At 40.0% G+C, this 19,967-nt stretch overlaps 1 protein-coding gene across 11 annotated transcripts in view; it reads left to right on the top strand.

The window, feature by feature from the left end:
* The window catches only part of AOPEP (aminopeptidase O (putative)), a 196,330-nt gene that overhangs the window by 8,978 nt on the left and 167,385 nt on the right, over window positions 1-19,967 (top strand). For all 11 annotated transcript variants that reach the window (XR_015946220.1, XR_004691556.3, XR_015946224.1 and 8 more), the window contains 3 exons: window positions 4,698-4,864; window positions 15,351-15,507; window positions 17,425-17,673. Coding sequence is in view for 5 of the 11 variants with exons in the window: in XM_060280102.2 (XP_060136085.1) it covers window positions 4,698-4,864; window positions 15,351-15,507; window positions 17,425-17,673 (573 nt within the window). In the remaining 6 variants the exon portion in view is untranslated. The remainder of the gene's footprint in view (window positions 1-4,697; window positions 4,865-15,350; window positions 15,508-17,424; window positions 17,674-19,967) is intronic.

Genomic DNA, 19,967 nt, shown 5'->3' on the forward strand with positions numbered 1-19,967 from the left:
TAGCACAGAGGGTCTGCCAGACTGGAAAGTAATGTTGTATTGTGTGGGAATGTATTAATATGTGGTCCCTGAAGTGTTGTTTTTAAAAAAGACTAGGCTGGTTTTCCTTTGCATTGTAAAGTTGCCTCTGAGTTCTACCACTTTATATTTCTGGAAGAAGCTCACATGACTGAATGAACTCCCATTAAATGAAAATACATGCACATAGAAAACTTGCATACCAAGGAGACTAGTCTCTCCCTCTCCCTCTGATATTGTTTTCTACACACAGGGAATATTTTTGTCTGGAAGAGCATTCACTTACCACCTGAAGGTGTGTGACCAAGACAAAAGCTTGTCACCTCAATGAGAACTAGGCCAAAGTTGTTCCATAATCAGGTGGTGATACTTAAATATTTACTGATCTCCAAAGAGCTACCTTAGATGAATGCAAGAAGCCTAAGGACTCTTTGGATATATGGAACTAGTTGCCTGTTTCTTTGGATCCTTACCATGGCATTTTAAATTTGTAATATCCAATGAACTTCTACAGTAACTCATTCTCCCGAGAATCCTGTAAGGTAGATGCATCAATAGGGGCTCTTTTAATGAGGGCAATCTAGGAAGATACAGAGGTAGCATTTTATATAGCAAAATAATAAAGTTATATCATAACAATTTTTGACTCTGGTAGGATAATAGGGTGAGGTCTGCTGGAGTAAAGCTCACTGATGTCGGTTTCCCAGAAAAAAAAAACTGAATTAGGGTGATCTGCATAAGTTAATTTGCATGGGGAAATTGTCAGTTTGGCATTGGAACCTTTTCTGAGGGCAATTTAATCCAGCATGTTTATTTTACATGTGTTTAGTAAAAGTTAAAAGCAATGAAACTGCCAAGCTTGCCCAATATGGCATTCGTGGTTGGCATTCAAGGTCGACGGTTTGAATCCCCGCAACGGGGTGAGCTCCCGTTGCTCGGTCCCAGCTCCTGACAACCTAGCAGTTTGAAAGCATGTCAAAGTGCAAGTAGATAAATAGGTACCGCTCCAGCAGGAGGGTAAACGGTGTTTCTGTGCACTGCTATGGTTCACCAGAAGCGGCTTAGTCATGCTGGTCACATGACCTGGAAGCTGTCTGCGGACAAACCCCGGCTCCCTCGGCCTATAGAGCGAGATAAGCGCCGCAACCTGAGTCGTCCGCGACTGGACCTTACGGTCAGGTATACCTTTACCTTTAATGCATAGGTATTAGCAGAAAAATAAAGCACTGGAAAGTTTTCTGCCCTACATCACTAATAAAGTTGGTAAGTTGTTTGGCTGTATGGTTTTTTGGGACCCCCAGCACTGGCAGGAAATGTGCAGAGCAGAGTTTTTGTTTTGTTTTTGTCCATCTGCTCCTGGACTGCATTTGCTGCTGCTCTCCGTACAAGGAGAGGAGAGCTGCAGGATATTCCTTGAAAAACCAATCCCAATTGATTTGCAACCACTGGTCTTGAGGCCAAGACTTCTAAGTGGGGTGGGGGAGATAAATTTCTGGGCTGATGTGACTATTATTATTATTTATAAAAATTATATACTGCCCTTCATCACAAGATCTCAGGGCGGTTCACAGAATAAAACAAGGTAAAAACAAGTAAATTGCTAAAATGGGGGGGGACCCAATAACCACCTTTCACACACACACATTTAAAAGGCTGTAGAATATTAATCAGCCAAAGGCTTGGTTGGAGAGGAACATTTTTGACTGGCACATACAAATATAAAATGAAGGTGCCAGGTGAACCTCCCTGGGGAGAGGATTCAACAAATGGGGAGCCACTGCAGAAAAGGCCGATATCCGTGTTGCCACCCTCTGAACCTCACATGGAGGAGGCACATGAAGAAGGACCTCGGATGATGAATGCAGAGTCATAGAGTTGGAAGAGACAACAAGGGTCATCCAGTCCAAGCCCCTGCCAAGCAGGAAACACCAAAGCATTCTTAACATATGGCTGTCAAGCCTCTGCTTAAAGACCTCCAAAGAAGGAGACTCCACCACACTCCTTGGCAGCAAAATCCACTGTCGAACAGCTCTTACTGTCAGGAAGTTCTTCCTAATGTTTAGGTGGAATCTTCTTTCTTGTAGTTTGAATCCATTGCTCCGTGTCCGCTTCTCTGGAGCAGCAGAAAACAATCTTTCACCCTCCTCTATATGGCATCCTTTTATATATTTGAACAGTCTGGGACTGTTTGTATGGGCAGAGGCTATCCTTGAGGTCCTGAGCAGTTGAAGGCTGTTTAGGTCAAAACCAGCACTTTGAATTGGGCCTGGAAACTAATTGGCAGACAGTGCAGTTGGGCCAGGTTCGGTGTAATATGTTCAAACCGTATTCCCCAGTGAGCAATCTGGCTGTTGAATTCTGCACCAGCTGAAGCTTCCAAACCATCTTCAGAGGCAGCCCTACATATAATGTGTTGCAGTAATCAAACCTAGAGGTTACTAGAGCATAGACAACAGAAGTTATGTTATCCCTGTCCAGATAGGTGCGCTGCTGGGCCACAAGCCAAAGCTGATGGAAGGCACTCCGCGCCACTGAGGCTATCTGCGCCTCAAGCTACACCAGATGAGTGAAGAGTACTCCCAAGCTATGTACCCGCTCCTGCAGAGGAATTGTAACCCCATCAAGAGCAGGCAACCTCCCATCCATTCGGTCTAGGGAACTACCCACTAACAGTGCCTCAGTCTTATCTGGATTGAGCTTCAGTTTGTTTTCCATCCTTTTGGTTTTTCTGGAGTGTTTGTACTTAGGCTAATGAGACAGATTGGGGATACTGTTGGTGTACTGCCCACTCTACTGCTCAACCGTCTCTGTATCTGAGCTGACACATATGATCTCTGACATTGCATTAAGAGGTCCTAAGACTGTTAATGTCAACCATCACCCAGAGGAACTGTTTGGGACTTCATAGTCACCATGACAACCATGGATTTGTCTAAACATGTTATTGGGTAAGTTACCCAGGCACTCTGAGGTCCTTCTCTGGATCCCTCTTCTGAGGGAGACTTGGAGGGTGATAATAAGGGAGAGGGCCTTTTCAGTTGTTGTTTCCTACCTATGGGACGTCCTACCCAGTGAAGTCTGTCTAATGTCTTTGTTGACATATTTTCAGTGCCAGGTAAATTCTTAGCTTTATTCACAGACTTCTGATGGACTGGGATGATTTTGGCCTACTGTTAGTGTGCTGCCATAGTTTCTTATGGCTGTTATGGGGTTTGAGTGTAATGAATTGTAGGTGATGTTTGAAAATGTTAATGTTTTATATGATTTTGAAACAAGATATTGTATATTTATGTTTTTGAAGACCTTTTAGTTAACAAGTGATTTAACAAGTCTAATATTTCTGTTCCATGAATTAACAGTTCATTAAATTACTGCCTAATGTAGTGTAATCTGGTGAATAGGTGGACATTTCCCACTAGAGTTTGTGAGGATTTAAAAAAGAGAAGAGTGGCAGTCAGTTCCATAAAGGCATTCTTATGAATATTTTTAGCTCTAGTGTTAAAGTCTCTCTGTGTGGAAGGATAACAGCATGTGTCAGGTAACAGGTGGTCTGGCTGTGCTTCCTCTCCCTTCAGTGAATATCATGATAAAAGAGTGGGCCCTGCTGGGCTACTGCAGTAAAAGTCTTGAGAAGACAGAAATAAAAGGCCACTGGGCTTTGTAGCTTCCTAACTATTTCATTTAAAATTTTGTACTTAATATGTGAAAGTTTGAAAATTTGAATAGACTTTCTGTATCTCTGGAAAGAAGTGTGACCAGAATAAATAAATTATATTGTAAACTACTCATTTCAGAGAATTAACAACATTCTAGCTGTCCTATGTACAAAAAACGAATCCTGTGTCTGGTCTGTTAGTCAACCACCCTTCGTTTAATCCAGGCTGGCATGCTGATGAAAAATATGAATCCAGACCAGTGCTATACAGGTGACCTATGCTGATAGAAATGTGGCAAAACCTGCCCCAGTTCAGACCACGAAATGGCCAGAGGCTAGGACAGGGTTAGCCCCCATTCCAAACAACTCCTTGAGTACAACCTTTGTCTATTTTCTACATATGTGAGTGGCTGCCATTCACTAGTGGGGGCAAAGCAAAACGCTGGACTTGGGAAATCATTGTGGACTCAGCCTGCCTTCCCTCACTATACTGCATAATCTGACCCTCAGTGACAGGGATTCTGCAGGAAGCTGCAGTGTCACTGTGTGTGGACTGTCTTGATAGTCATTGTGCTCCCACACTGGAGAACTGCACCACAACAGCCAGACCATCCTTTCACACAGCCAGTCAAGCCTGCCTTAATGGCAGGCATTTTCTTGTTATAAAATGTTTGATCAATTTATGGATATTTCCATAATATCTATGACATTTGATCATATATATCTACCATATGATATTTGATCACTTCATGGATATTTCCATACTATGACATGATTCTAAGTAGTGAAAAAGTGTTCTTCTTTTGTAGCAAATATGTCTTGTGTTTCTGTCCTGCCTTATGGTTGCCAAGAAATGAAAGATGCATTTTTAAAAATCCAGTATTTTTATTCTTTCTTCTGAGGACAGAAAGAGACCAGATGCACTGTGGGTATTGATACTTTGAATTTCTATTCCTACTGGGAACTCGGTTTGTGCAATTATGGTGTACATTACTTCACTCTTATCTTTTTCTCTTCCCTATAGGCCATGTGTTTATACAGCGGGGTCTCCAATAAACAACAGGGCCCTTTTTCCATGCCAAGAACCGCCTGTTGCCATGTCAACATGGCAAGCTGCAGTCCGAGCAGATGCATGCTTTGTTGTTTTAATGAGTGGTGAAAATGTAGCGGAACCAACAGAATCTGAAGAAGGTACAGCATGTATTTGCCATCTGAATGTATGCTACAAAATGACATTTGATAAGTGTTTTATATCAGAACAGAGCTTCTGCCACATAGTCCTTTAAAATTCCCAGGCTCTCCTTTTTAATTAACCTTTCTTTGACTCTGCCTCTTTCTGGTTCCCATTGCATTCTACTTTCTTTTGCATGTCTCATTCCTTTATTGGTCTGTTTCTTCTGGTTATGCCTTCATTCCTGGTAAATCCCTTTCTCTCCTTGCAAAGTCTTGGACTTTCAGGAGCTAGTAATTCTGTAGATGTCACAAATGTGTTACTATCCTTTTTCTTAGCTTAAGAGACTAATAACAATAAGATGTTCATGTATCATAACAGCTTATAAGATATTGGAATCCTGATCTAAAATGTTTGTGAAACTGTGTTTACTTGTGATATTGGAATGATGCTCTTACGTAGTGGATGAAACCAGAGTGATATATTAATTAATTAATAATATAGTGATCAGACTATTTATTTTATTTCATAATTTTTCTGTACTGCTTGATTGTAAGAATAAGCCTCAAAGTGGTTTACAGAAAGTATTTGCATAGAACTGGGGAGATGTTGGTTTGAATCCTCACCACTGAAGCTAACTGGGTAACTTGGGACACTCATGGTCTTTCAGCCTAACCTACCTAAAAGGGTTACTGCAAGGATAAAATGGGGAAGGAACCATGAAATGAATGTGCCAAATAAGTAAATGTGCAAAATATTCTTATAGTGGATACTGCACTGGGCCTGCCTAAAGGCATTGTTTTTGTTGGGTTGGGAGATCTTTGGATTGAAATATATTTTGAAATATATTTTGTTTTAGCAAGCCTTTTAGAAATGTGCAAGGCTCATTTCTGCTTTTCCATTTTGGTGTAGGCATTGAACCAGTTTGCTTGACTTTAAAGTGCAATCCAAATGCCTTGATCATTGCTGCAGGGGAGGGGGGTTAGGCTATAGTGGCCAGCTATCTGCTGGCATCTTTAGGCTTCCAATGGAGTGGGGTAGGGGCTCCAGCAGCTGTGCAGGCACCCAGTACAGCTGTGGAAAGCACAATGTATGGAACATTACTGCTGACAATATTGCCAGTGGTAGCTAGCATAGGGCATTAAAACAAAAGTTATGGGTAAAGCCAACCATGGGTCCATCAGATCCTAATCTGCTCTATCTCCCTGAGATGGGATAGCCCGGATCTAGCACAGAAAAAAAGTCATCACCTGCACCTTCTGTCCTGGTTTTCAACCGCTCTACTCTGTCTCACTGATCCCAGGCCAGGTTTATTGCTTTATTAGTTTTAACCAACTGAAACCCAGATGCGTGTTGCAAACACAAGTAGGGAGATGCAGTGCAATCCTCTGTATGTTTCTCAGAAGCTACCTAGAAATCTTAGAGTGCAATTTCCTGACTATTAGTTATAGTTTATTTCTGTGCTGATTTTTGACTGAAAATTCTCCAAATATGGCTCCCGAAAGTTAATACAAATACAAAATTCAAACAATTAAATGCAACTTTTTAAAAAAAACAGATGGCAACAATATTCTTTAGAAAAACAAAACTAGGGTTGCAGAGGATTCTAGATAGCTCTGCTTTTTTGGATGAAGTTTCCTGTTTTGCCCTCCTCAGATTCATGTATGGATCAAAACATAAATCTGTGGATTAAGTTGCCTAATCAACAAAATGAACCATGCAAAGGTGCCACACCTATGAGGTAGTCCAAAGGCTACCCCTTCCTTTTAATGTTTTTTAATTTTTAAACTGCTTAGAACATCTCTGGGGCTGCATGGTTAAAAATCTCATATGATATTGTCCCAGGAAGTGACTGTGTATCATAATGTACAGCCCCTTTCAGTGGAACTGTACTTGGGTAGGGAGGGGAGAAGCAATTTGTCAGGAAGGACTGTAGATTATGTTGTACATTCACTTCCTTGGAACATTTTGAAAAGAAAAATCTTAGTGTATAGCCATGGAACTGTTTTATGCAGCTTTGAATGTTGAAGACAAAGACAAACCTTGGACCATCTCATGAGTACTGTTTGTCTGTGTAAAAATGGGATGAAATGGAGCTTTTTTTAAAAACAAAATGGGCACAAGATGGGAGTACAGTGATTTGTCCATCCCTTCTCACAATAACAATTTCTGATTGGGTAAAATGTGTCATGTCAGTTGTGTAAGATTTATGTGTGGATTTTATTCATTTATTTATTTTACAGTAGTACCTCGCAAGACGAATGCCCTGCAAGATGAATTTTTCGCAAGACGAATGCATCTTGCGATCTGATGGTGACTTGCAAGACGAATTTGTTTTGCGAAAAATTTGTCTTGCGAATCGCGGTTTCCCATAGGAATGCATTGAAATTTATTAAATGCGTTCCTATGGCCAAAAAAAGGATTTTCAATGCATTCCTATGGGAAACTGTGATTCACAAGATGAATTTTTCTCAAAATGAATTGCCTTGCGGAACGAATTAAATTCATCTTGTGAGGCACCACTGTATTTGTATGCCACTTTCCCACACAAAAACCATGCTCAAAGCGGCTTACAACAAAGAAACAGGGATGCATTTCAAACAAATACTACAAAACAATTTCATAAAAACATAGCAAAACAACAGCATAATAATTTCATCATAGCAAAACAAAAATAGAATACCATACAATAAACACATTTCAATACTACAGTGGTACCTTGGTTCTCAAACGGAATCCGTTCTGGAAGTCTGTTCGGCTTCTGAAACATTCGAAAACTGAGGCGTGGCTTCTCATTGGTTGCAAGAGCTTCTTGCACTCAGCAGAAGCTGCCTCGCACATCCGGGTTCTGAAAAATGTTCGAAAATGGAAGCATTTACTTCTGGGTTTTCGGCATTCAAGAACCAAAACATATGACAATGGAGGCGTTCAGGAACTGAGGTACCTCTGTATAAATAAAACAAGATTACTTAAACAACATGCAACATCCAATAGCAAAACTAACAAGGAGCTTCACAGTTTCACCTTAGTCCAAGAAACACCCCTCCTATGATGTTGCTCCCATAGTATCCCTCTCCTTTTTATAAGGCTTCCAAGGGCACAGGGTGGGGTCGCTGTAAACACCCCTCCCATTATATTGTCTCATAAGAAACACAATAAGAATTCTTGTGAATCAGACCAAAGTCGTATCTAATCCAACATTCTGTTTGTGCAGTCGCCAGTCAGATGCCTGTGGGAAGCCCACAAGTAGAACATTAGCACAACAGCCCTGCCCCTCTCAGCACTCTTGTTTGTGTTGTGCTGGATTACCGGTATAATTATAATATGCTTGACTGAAAAGTGAGGTATAAATATTATAAATATGTACATTTGTTTCTTTCCCCTTAAAATGCATGGAAGTGGTGACTAGGAAGGGACAAGGGCTCCACGTAACAGTTGAGCATCTTTATTTTATAATCTAGTATATATCCCCTAGAACAAATAGCTGTGTGAGATACGTCTGCATTGAGAGATGGTGTCTAGAACATATAAGTGTTGCAGGGGGCTGTAGGGACACTCAGTATAGGGTCAGCCCAGGACATTTTGCTGCCTGAAGTGAAGAACAAGATGGTGGGCCCCCTTTCCTCATTTCATTTACAGAAGCCAGCTCTACCTGTGGGTGGCAGGTTAGTTTATAGGGTGCCAGACAGGTTAGTGTCACACACAACTCTTTCCTCCAATATTACACTGCTACTTGCACACTCTCCAGCATTTGCTGCATGAGGTGACCGCCTTACTCTGCTGCCAGTTAAGACCAGCCCTGCCTGAATGTGTAAAAAGTGATGTAGGGGTTTTAGGACACAAGAGAGGTATGACCATTAATTTTTCAGTGGTGAGAGGAAAAATATACATACTTTTTAAAGGGCACTGTTCCAGTGCATATTCTTGTGCTTAGACTTATTTGCAATAATTTCTAGAGGGCTTTTCAATATGCAAAGGACTCAGCTAGATTGGTAAAGAAAAAGCGTTTTATATGTGTTTTATATGCGATATAACACCGTGACACCAGGTGGTGCTGTGGAGTCCTGTCTTTCCCTATTGGATTTCCCTGTATGAGTTTACTACGCATTTAACTGAATTGCTTCTCTGACGTGTCTAGATCTAGCCTATGTGCTTAACTGCTTCTTATCCTGATTATATGCATGCTACTCAGAAGTAAATCCCATTAAGTTCATTTTGGACATTTTCCATCTATACCGTATTTTTCGCTCCATAGGATGCACCTGACCATAGGACGCACCTAGTTTTTAGAAGAGGAAAACGGGAATTTTTTTTTTGCTTTCTTGAATTGTCCTAGGCATAGCAGCCAACTTCTAGAGGCCTAGGTGCCTTTGCTCCCCCCCCCCCAAATTAAATATTTGAGGAAGCTTCTTTTGCAAAGGGGGAAAGCTCCATTTTTTTTAAGGATCAGCTCAAAGTTGTGCAGCTTTTCTGCAAATGGGGAAAGCCCTGGTTTTTTTTTGGGGGGGGGGAGGTAAGCTCAGAGTTGTGCATCTTTTTTGCAAAGGGGGAAAGCTCCATTTTTTAGGATCAGCTCAAAAGTTGCTGAGTTTCCTTGCAAAGGGAAAAAAAATCCTGTTTTTATGGGGTTCAACTCACAGTTCTGCAGCTTCTCTAGGAAAGGGACCAATTTCTACAGTTTGCAGACAGATAATCTAGTCAGCCAGTCACATGTCTCCCTCTGCAGACAACAATGGAGGCCTAGGCGAGGGGCCGGGAAGGGAGCTAGCTCTCTTATCTCCCTCCCCGATCTCTTGCAATCAGCTGCTGAGCGGGTTTCATTTCAACATGCTTATTCCCTCTTGTTAGCCTTTAGCTCTTTCTTAAAAAAATTTAAAGCATGATCTGCCTTTAGCCCCTGGGCAATTTGGCTCCAGGGACCACACATTCGCTCCCTAAGACGCACAGACATGCCCTCTTACTTTTTAGGAGGGAAAAAGTGTGTCTTATGGAACGAAAAATACGGTAGGTGTTTATAACTGGAATCTTAGAACCTTCCTCAAACTCTTTAAGATATATGGTGACAATGTACATGGACAATTTCTGTAATTGAAATCATGTTTATGAAATGCTACATATTTTAGCAGTTTAACCAATTCTTACATTATTTTGCTAATTTGGTAAAAAAAAAAGTTCTATGCAAATCAGTGCTAATTTCAGTGTCAGATTAATATAATATTTTAGTGGATTTTTAAAAAAAGAAAATGTAAAATATTTTTCAATATTATTCTGAAGGCCTTCAGGCAACAATCCAAACTTAAATCAAAGTCAGCAATATCCTTAATTGAAGGGGATGATAAGTGGCGGGGAAACAAATACAAGAACCGTTAAATCAAATCTATTTCAATGTGTTTTCGTTGCGAATAAGTGATGTAAAATATATTACAATCAGTCCTAAAACAATTTAAATTGCAATAATACACTTAGAATGCTATTTTATTAGCATTCTAATAATATAGCACTATTGTTCCAAATGTAGAAATAATGTTGCTTCAAATAATATATTTCTGCATAGCTTGTGAACAGTATTTACATGCAAACTTTTGTTTAAAATTTGCTGTAGGAACTGCAGGAAACGTGAGTCACAGTTCAAAGTCTTGTCAGTGTTTCTGCATACTAGTTGGACCATTTCAGTGCCACATGGAAATTTGCATTGCTTCCATGAATATTTCTTTCATTTCCACCCTAGGTGGTGCTGTGTCCAAGGGAGCCACGCAAGGGCATACTATTGAGACAATAGCACCAAAAATACTAAAGGAAGATGAGAATTTAACATTAAGGGCAGAAAGGCGAAGCCCAAGAAAAGAGAAAAGCTGCATCAGGAACAGAGAAGAAGACAATCAAGTTTAGTTAGTTAATTTTTTTTAAGTTCAGTGAGTTCTTTGAAACAATAAAAGGAGGACTAATAAGAATTAACATGAGAGATTAATGAGACTACAAAAGAAAATAGGCAAAAACTGAATCCTTTGTAGTTTCAGGAAATATTGTGCACAATAGGAATACAGCATACGGTAGGTATGTGAACATAGTTTCAGAATTTCCAGCTGTAGTGAGGACTACAGCTGCCACAGTCCACAAGTCCTGCAGAACCTTGATAATAAGGTTGGATCATAGCAAGACTTCTGTAAATGGAAGGGCTGGGTTCACAAGAGGACTTTGTTCATGAAGGGATCAAGATCCAGTGAAGGATCACACTGCTTGAAGGGGAGGGAGAGTCAGTTTTTACTGACTTCCCCCTGTGCCTCCTCTCATGCTGTTCTGGAGACTCCCCCAATCGTGCAGAGCAAATTTTCCACCGGCACAGGGGGCTGAAGGGAGAGAGGGAATTAGGAAGGGTCACATCCACCCTTTCATGGAGAGGAGAATCACATGAATCAAGCTTTGCTCAGGGCACTCCTACTAGTGTGAACAAACTCAAGATCCCAGTCTATGTGTCAATAGGAAGAGTTCTAAAATCGTAGTTATCATTTCATAACTTTAAAGTGTTCACAACAGTTCATATGCATTTTCTTAGTAATCCTTACTGAGATGAACAATAACATAATTAAGCAATCCCCATATTTCAGAAGAAAAATTGAGGGTGAGAAATAGTGACTTACCCAAGAGTCAAACTAGGTGTGATGGGAGAATCCACATTTATTTATCAATTTACATCTAGAATTGGGGGAAGCAACAAATAGAGTGCACACATGTGAAGATAGGGAGATTTCTCCATTTTACGTCACTGTCTAGTTTGGCCCTAAGGCAGCCTAGTAATTTATAGTAGATGAACAATTTGAACCAGGGACTTCCTGGTTCACAGCTCTGTCTCTAAGCCACAATGATAGAGTAGTCGTGCATAGCAGATGTGGTGGTGGTATGCAGTATGTAAGCAGCTTTTCTCTGGAATCTGTGAGGAGAGAGAAAAAGATAAAAAGAGAAACAGCTGTTTAATGAAACTTCACATGTTGCAGTTTCACTCCTGATTAATGGTGCTAATGCTGCTTGCAACCTAGGTGTTGCATTCTATTTGACTGTTTTCATTACACTGTAGTGCAGGATTGGTAAAAATATTTTGTCTTTTTAACATTGTTTGCAAAGCTGTGTACTTAAACCACTGTTTAAGTACTAAACCCCCTGTTTTTGTATCCCTATTTTTTGTTTTCTTTATACTGTTTTCTTGCTTGCCATCTTTTTTGTTTGGGATATTGACTCTCAGTTTGGATGCTTTTTCTTCAATTATTATCTCTCATATAATTTCACAGTTTACTGTTTGACTTGAAAATTACCACTGTGGACACTTCCAGGCAACCCACTGAGCATTCATCATGATTTGTTTGTATGGAGATTAGATTACACTGGCCATTTAATGAGGGTTTATTCTTATTTGTTTGTGGACAGATTAGATGCCATTGTTTTGTTACAATTTCTAGGACATTTTCTCATCACATTTCTTATCTCAGGAAGTCAAATCTTTTTGAGAAATGATTTTGTTTTGTTAGACCTCTTAAGTAGCTACACATAAATTTAATCAACTCCCTGAATTTGCCAAGTAAGTGCTTGAATCCTGCCCCGGAATATTGACAGTCTGGAAGCACCCTATGTTTTTTTTCGTAGAATTTGGGGGCAGTATGAATGAAGCAGAAGACATCAAGAAGAGGTGACAAGAATACGCAGAGGAATTATACCAGAAAGATACAGAGGTCTCGTATACCCCAGGTAGTGTGGTTGCTGACCTTGAGCCAGACATCCTGGAGAATGAAGTCAAATGGGCCTTAGAAAGCACTGCTAATAACAAGGCCAGTGGAAGTGATGATATTCCAGCTGAACTATTTAAAATTTTAAAAGATGATGCTGTTAAGGTGCTACACTCAATATGCCAGCAAGTTTGGAAAACTCAGCAGTGGCCAGAGGATTGGAGAAGATCAGTCTACATCCCAATCCCAAAGAAGGGCAGTGCCAAAGAATGCTCCAACTACCGCACAATTGTGCTCATTTCATATGCTAGCAAGGTTATGTTTAAAATTCTACAAGGCAGGCTTAAGCAGTATGTGGACCGAGAACTCCCAGAAGTGCAAGCTGGATTTCGAAAGGGCAGAGGAACCAGAGACCAAATAGCAAACATGCGCTGGATTATGGAGAAAGCTAGAGAGTTCCAGAAAAACACCTACTTCTGCTTCATTGACTACGCAAAAGCATTTGATTGTGTCAACCACAGCAAACTATGGCATGTTCTTAAAGAAATTGGAGTGCCCAATCATCTCATCAGTCTCCTGAGAAATCTCTATGTGGGACAAGAAGCTACAGTTAGAACTGGACATGGAATAACTGATTGGTTAAAAATTGGGAAAGGAGTACGACAAGGTTGTATATTGTCTCCCTGCTTATTTAACAAACAGAATTCATCATGCGAAAGGCTGGATTGGATGAATCCCAAACCGGAATTAAGATTGCCGGAAGAAACATAAACAACCTCAGATATGCAGATGACACAACCTTGATGGCAGAAAGTGAGGAGGAATTAAAGAACCTTTTAATGAGGGTGAAAGAGGAGAGCGCAAAATATGGTCTGAAGCTCAACATCAAAAAAACTAAGATCATGACCACTGGTCCCATTACCTCCTGGCAAATAGAAGGGGAAGAAATGGAAGCAGTGAGAGATTTTACTTTCTTGGCTTCCATGATCACTGCAGATGGTAATAGCAGTCACGAAATTAAAAGACGCCTGCTTCTTGGGAGAAAAGCAATGACAAACCTAGACAGCATCTTAAAAAGCAGAGACATCACCTTGCTGACAAAGGTCCATATAGTTAAAGCTATGGTTTTCCCAGTACAGTGGAACCTCGGTTTATGAACACCTCGGTTAACGAATTTTCAGTTTACGAACGCCGCGGACCCATCTGGAACGGATTAATTCACTTTCCATTACTTTCAATGGGAAAGTTCGCTTCAGTTTATGAACGCTTCAGTTTATGAACAAACTTCCGGAACCAATTACACCCATGCTTCGGGTTAAGTACGTTTCAGGTTGAGTACTCCACGGACCGTCTGGAACAGATTAATCCACTTTCCATTACTTTCAATGGGAAAGTTCGCTTCAGTTTATGAACGCTTCAGTTTATGAACAGACTTCCAGAACCAATTGTGTTCATAAACCGAGGTACCACTGTACTGTAGTGATGTATGGAAGTGAGAGCTGGACCATAAAGAAGGCTGATCACCGGAGAATTGATGCTTTTGAATTATGGTGCTGGAGGAGACTCTTGAGAGTCCCATGGACTGCAAGAAGATCAAACCTATCCATTCTTAAGGAAATCAGCCCTGAGTGCTCACTGGAAGGACATATCCTGAAGCTGAGGATCTAATACTTTGCCCACCTCATGTGAAGAGAAGACTCCCTGGAAAAGACCCTGATGTTGGGGGAAATGGAGGGCACAAGGAGAAGGGGGTGACAGAGGATGAGATGGTTGGACAGTGTCCTCGAAGCCACCAACATGAGTCTGACCAAACTGCGGGAGGCAGTGGAAGACAGGAGTGCCTGGCGTGCTCTGGTCCATGGGGTCATGAAGAGTCGGACATGACTAAACGACTAAACAACAACATGAATGAGGGAGTATATGGTAGAGCAAAAATACTTTTAGTCTTGGGACCTGTGTGTTGAAGCTGTTGAAGTCCAGTTGAAACCAATTCACATGTGGACTTATAAGTTGATTGCACAATATACTGATTGTGTTTCAAAATCACTGTTTCTCAGATGATTTGAAACCCGTCTGTACTGTTGGTTGGATCTGTGATAGCTGCTTCAGAAGTGCAAGTCTTCATTTGGTATTTCAGTCATCGTGGTCATACATTTGTGAACTAGGACATAAAGCTTCAAGGACAACAGAGCTGACCTGTCAGCATTCAGAGACTGAGAACTACTTTGGTTCCTCCCAGTTTACTGGATCTCAAGATTAAGGAAAAATCCATGCTCCCTTTCATCTGTTATGTGCAAAGACAACTTTCAAAGAGCAATTGGTTAGCTGGCCAGATCCAGTTCCCCATCCCTGAGATAGATGATGCTTGAGAAATAGTTACATCTGATGTTTAAAATTCAACCATACTATAGAAAGGAAGCTATTAGAGGGTCCTTTTTGATTCAGCCCTTAGTATCAAATTGAGTGTTTTGGATTATTTCTATAGAACCAAAGCTATTAAAATGGAAACAGGTCTGATTGTGGAGATGTGAACGCTATCGTGACACTTTTGCCTAATATTTTCAAGAATTGAATGGCTTACCTTTTCACTGTTGTATTAGATATTAAAAAAACAACAACTTCTATATAGTCATAAAGTGTGATCTTTTAAAAACAGTATGGTTGAATAATAAAATAACAACAAGAAATCTAACCTTCAGGCTTGGTGGGCAGTCGAATCAGAGAACAATGTATTGGATTTCGCAGCTCAAGTGCCAATGCAGAGCATAACTTGTGCTCTTTTTTTTCATAGGTGTATTAAATTGGTTTTATTATGTGACCATGCCAATGCCAGCATCTACATTCACTATTGCTGCAGGATGCTGGGCAGAAGTTAAAAGAAAAACTTGCGCAACTGATGTTCAGAGGAATGATGGGCTCTTTCCACTGTTGTCAAAGGCGGATGTCAGGTCGGTGATTACAGCTGAAAAATATGTACTTTAGAGAGCGTTCCATTTCCCCCCCTGTTATACAAGAAAATGAGTCATCATAATCAAGGAACAATAGCAGAACATGTTTAATCAAAGCAAAGAGAAACCATATAAGAGAAATTACTCCAATGGGCAAGGATGAGCAAAGGCGTGTTGCTTATGTTGAAAAAAGAGAGAGCATTCTTTGAGTAATAGAATTTGTTTCTACATGGATTCGCTGAAGTATGTGAAAAGTGAACTAAACTATGAACTATTATTTTGTCTGCATTATAATCCATTATAATCTTGTTTTTAAATCACTCAAGTTGCTTTTGTTCAAAACAAAACACTACAGTTAACATCTGTATGGTTGCAGATCTTCTAGTTGCATTCATAATACTAAGGAGGTACTCCTTAGGTGGGCATCCCTTTAGTTCAATAGCAGTCTACTTTCTGAGACTCTAACTCTGGTTTTTTAAAAATTCATAGAGAAGCAGTACTATGTCTTTGTACTTTCCATCCTTTTTCCAATTCAGCTATGTCTTAAGTATCCTGTTTCTAATAGTTGCTGTTTGCTCACATATTTGTAGTATGATAGGCTCACAGACAAACATACTGCAGTTGTGATACATTTGTTTTTAATGTTTTTGAGTCTGTAACAGATCATCAATTTCATGGCAAGATTTTGTTCAAAGGATTTTGAAATACATTGCTTTTAATATGTTCTGACTGTATACTATTCAAGATTAGAAACATCATTCAGAACATCTTCACGCAATAAGAATTTATTATCCAATATTCTACAGATGATAAACAGGTTAAGAGTCAGGAGTGAGCTCTTCACTCTCTTTCTTTTCTCATGTCTGCTTTAGCTATGCTTTACTGTTCTAATTGCATCAATGCTGACCAGAATTCCAATCTTAAAAACAGCTTTAAATGGATTTGTGAACCCTGGTTAAGATGGTTTATGTTTAGCGTATTCGTGTTCTCTTCAGAGCATGGAGGTACTGGCAATAATAAAGAAGATCCACCCTCCTTTTCTGATAAATGAGCAATTTGGGTGCTGTTAAAGTTGTAAATATGGAAGGGAAATTGTGTAGTTTAAATTATGTAGCCCTGGAACAGAAGTACATCATAATTTTTACCTATAGGGTAGGTCTTTAAAAAAGCTGGATCTCAACTTTTACAAAAGTAACTCAAAAGCAATTTACATTCAAGCCTACATTACATTAGTACCTAATGAGCCTGAAGAACTAGGAATTAGGAAGGGAGACATTTTTGTAGTATGTGAAGGATGTCATTCCAACTGATTAAAGTAAACATCACTTTTCTTCTTAGGATGTTTATTTTCCCCCCGATATATGCCTGATTTGTTTGCTTCATCTATTTTTCCCCTTGTATTATTCTTTATTATCTATACCTGTGTGAGAACCAACATGGATCAGTGGATGGCATATTAATTGCAGGTCTTCAAATATTAATTTAGACTTGAACCTCTTTAATGACATTCAGCATTATTTTATTTTATTTTTTTAATCACTACCATAACATATTCTCAAGGTTGTGGGGGATATAATAGTTGGAAAGTGGCTGTACAGCAGAGACATTCCCACAGACCTGCAGACTCAAGCAAGTCAGCCAAGCCACATGTCACTTGACCAACTTGATGTGAAAGGGAATATTTCAGCAGAAATATGTCTTATTAGTCAAACCCTGAATATCAGCAAAATGTTAATCTTTATATTGAATCTTATTAAGAGCAGCATATTTCCATGCTATCCAATTTTTTATCAATAGTTGTGATAGAAAGAGGAAAGAATTGGTCTTCCTAATGTCTTCTGGTTATCCATAGCTGCATTACCTAAGTATGCTCAGAACTTTACTTACTAGAAATAAGATACTATTTTTCAATTTCAGGTTGTTAGAACAAACTTGTGGTCATTTGCCATATCCTTGCCGCTTCCAAGATCCTGCTGCCACTTCTCAGGTGGTCATTCCTCATCGTGTCTTTGCTCCTCAGTGCCTTGAGAAATCCTGCAAAGAGGTTCTACTGCAACTGATTCCTCAGTGTCTCTCAGCTGCTTATGGTCTCCTGGGTACCCATCCCTTTTCTAGGCTTGATGTCTTGATTGTTCCACCCAACTTTTCCAGTCTTGGAATGGCCAGGTATTGATATTTTTCTATTTTTCCATGCATGTTTAAAGGTAAAGGGACCCCTGACCATTAGGTCCAGTCGTGACCGACTCTGGGCTTGCGGCGCTCATCTCGCGTTATTGGCCGAGGGAGCCGGCGTATAGCTTCCGGGTCATGTGGCCAGCATGACAAAGCTGCTTCTGTCGAACCAGACCAGCGCACGGAAATGCCGTTTACCTTCCCACTGTAGCGATACCTATTTATCTACTTGCACTTTGACGTGCTTTTGAACTGCTAGGTTGGCAGGAGCTGGGACCAAGCAATGGGAGCTCACCCCGTCGCAGGGATTCAAACCGCCGACCTTCTGACCGGCAAGCCCTAGGCTCTGTGGTTTAACCCACAGCGCCATCCACGTCCCTATGCAGAGCAAGCTAGATACCGAGAATAATTAGCAGGTGCGTGTTTACTCATCTGCTAATCATTCTTGGTATCTACCTTGCTCTGTTGTCCTTACCAGGCAGAAGAGCATTGTTCAAAATCCTATCTATATTTGTCATACCTGCTGTACTTCAGGAGATGCAAGACCAGTAGTAGTAAATCGTAGTTCAGCTGTAGCCATTTGGAAATTGAAAATGTGTTTTTGAAAATTACGATTGTGTTAAGATAAAGAGAACCAATAGCAAGAACCATGTCCACTACCTTTTGGCTGTTGGAGGCTAATTAATGCCCAGATAAGATAAAAGGTGGGATATAAATGTAGTAATAGGCATATAAATAATGACTATATCAACTGTTTAACACTAGTGTAAATTACTATATTTGAAATATCTTCCTTCAACATATGTACCGGTATCAGAAGGAGAGCAATGATAGATACCAATTATTCTACTGGGGTTAGCAGTGTGCTGTGTTAGCCGATTTATGGGAACAAATATAAAACATAAAGCCACAAATGACACCCTTAAAATATAGGCGCGTTGTCTGGAGGAAGTGAACCTCTTAAGTGAAAGAGATCCTGTTCTGATTTTGAGCACCCTGGAGGAATCTAGTTAATGGATGGTACAAATGATTCACATACACCACCAGTTATGTTTCTTGGGCTCCGCAGACACAAAAGAGCTATTCAGGGAATTCTGAAAAGGGAGCACAAAATAGACCTTCCCATTGGAGCTGTTACGAGGACAGAAAGGATATGTGGAAGCATTGTTTATATACTTACCAAAGAGATTCCGAGATTCTAATACTGGTAGCTGGTGGCAGTATTGGATTATTTGAAATGTTATGTCCTACTAAGCATTTGAGTTTTTCCATATTTTGACAGAACTACTAATAGCACTGTATTGTAAACAAGGAGATTCCCCTTCAGATGATGATTTATACGTTATTTCCATTTATAGACTGCTCTGAAATATCTTGGAGTGGTTTACAATTGATAAATGCATATATATTGTAAAGTACAATAAAACCATGTCAAATGATTCATAACAATATACAGAAACAATACCATGTACATAAACATAATACAAAAATAAATAAAGCTAGAGCACCTGCAAGGCATAAAATTTCAATCAACACAACATAACATACAGTCACTTAATCTCACTCAGCACCTATTTCACACAACCACTACAATCATTCATTACCTCCATCAACAACTCATACATAAATTACTGACACGTAGCCATATTACAACCCACATACAAAGGTCCGCTGCTGAGCCTAATCTCTGAAGCGCTAATAAACACATGCTCCTAATATTAGGAGCGCTAATAAATAATACTCCTCTCCTATCTCCCACCTGTGAGGGGCCCATATCTACCAGAGCATCCTCTTGCTCTGGGGGGTATAGAACTACAGTACTTCTATCCACTCCCAGGTTCCAACTATATAATCATAACATGCATAGTACTGCACAACCTCAGCACCTGATAACTGGTAGCAGACACAAACATCAGCTTCTCACTCAAGGTGGCCCTGAAGGTCACCATAAACTCAGATTGTTGGGTTTTTTCATATTTTGACATTGATCATTGGTTTGACTAAAGTACAGACTATAGGAACCGTGGTAAAATTGACTTATGTCATTACACACTTGGGAAAAGAAGGTTAATGTTCTGAACAGGCAAACTGTTGTTAATGCATTTGTTTCCTTTTGGGATAGTAAGACTGTTTATCTACTTGTGGCTCATAGGTCTTTGTATGTAGTATTTGTTCAAGATAATACAGTGCATGTTCAGATAAAAGAACAGGTGAATTCCCAGCATGCATACAGTGCAAGTGGGGAGTATTTGCATCAGAAATTAGTTCATGAATGAAACCAAAGCAAA

Source organism: Zootoca vivipara, chromosome 10 (assembly GCF_965207765.1).
Source record: "Zootoca vivipara chromosome 10, rZooViv2.hap1.1, whole genome shotgun sequence".
In the NCBI taxonomy this organism is placed as follows: Eukaryota; Metazoa; Chordata; class Lepidosauria; order Squamata; family Lacertidae; genus Zootoca; species Zootoca vivipara.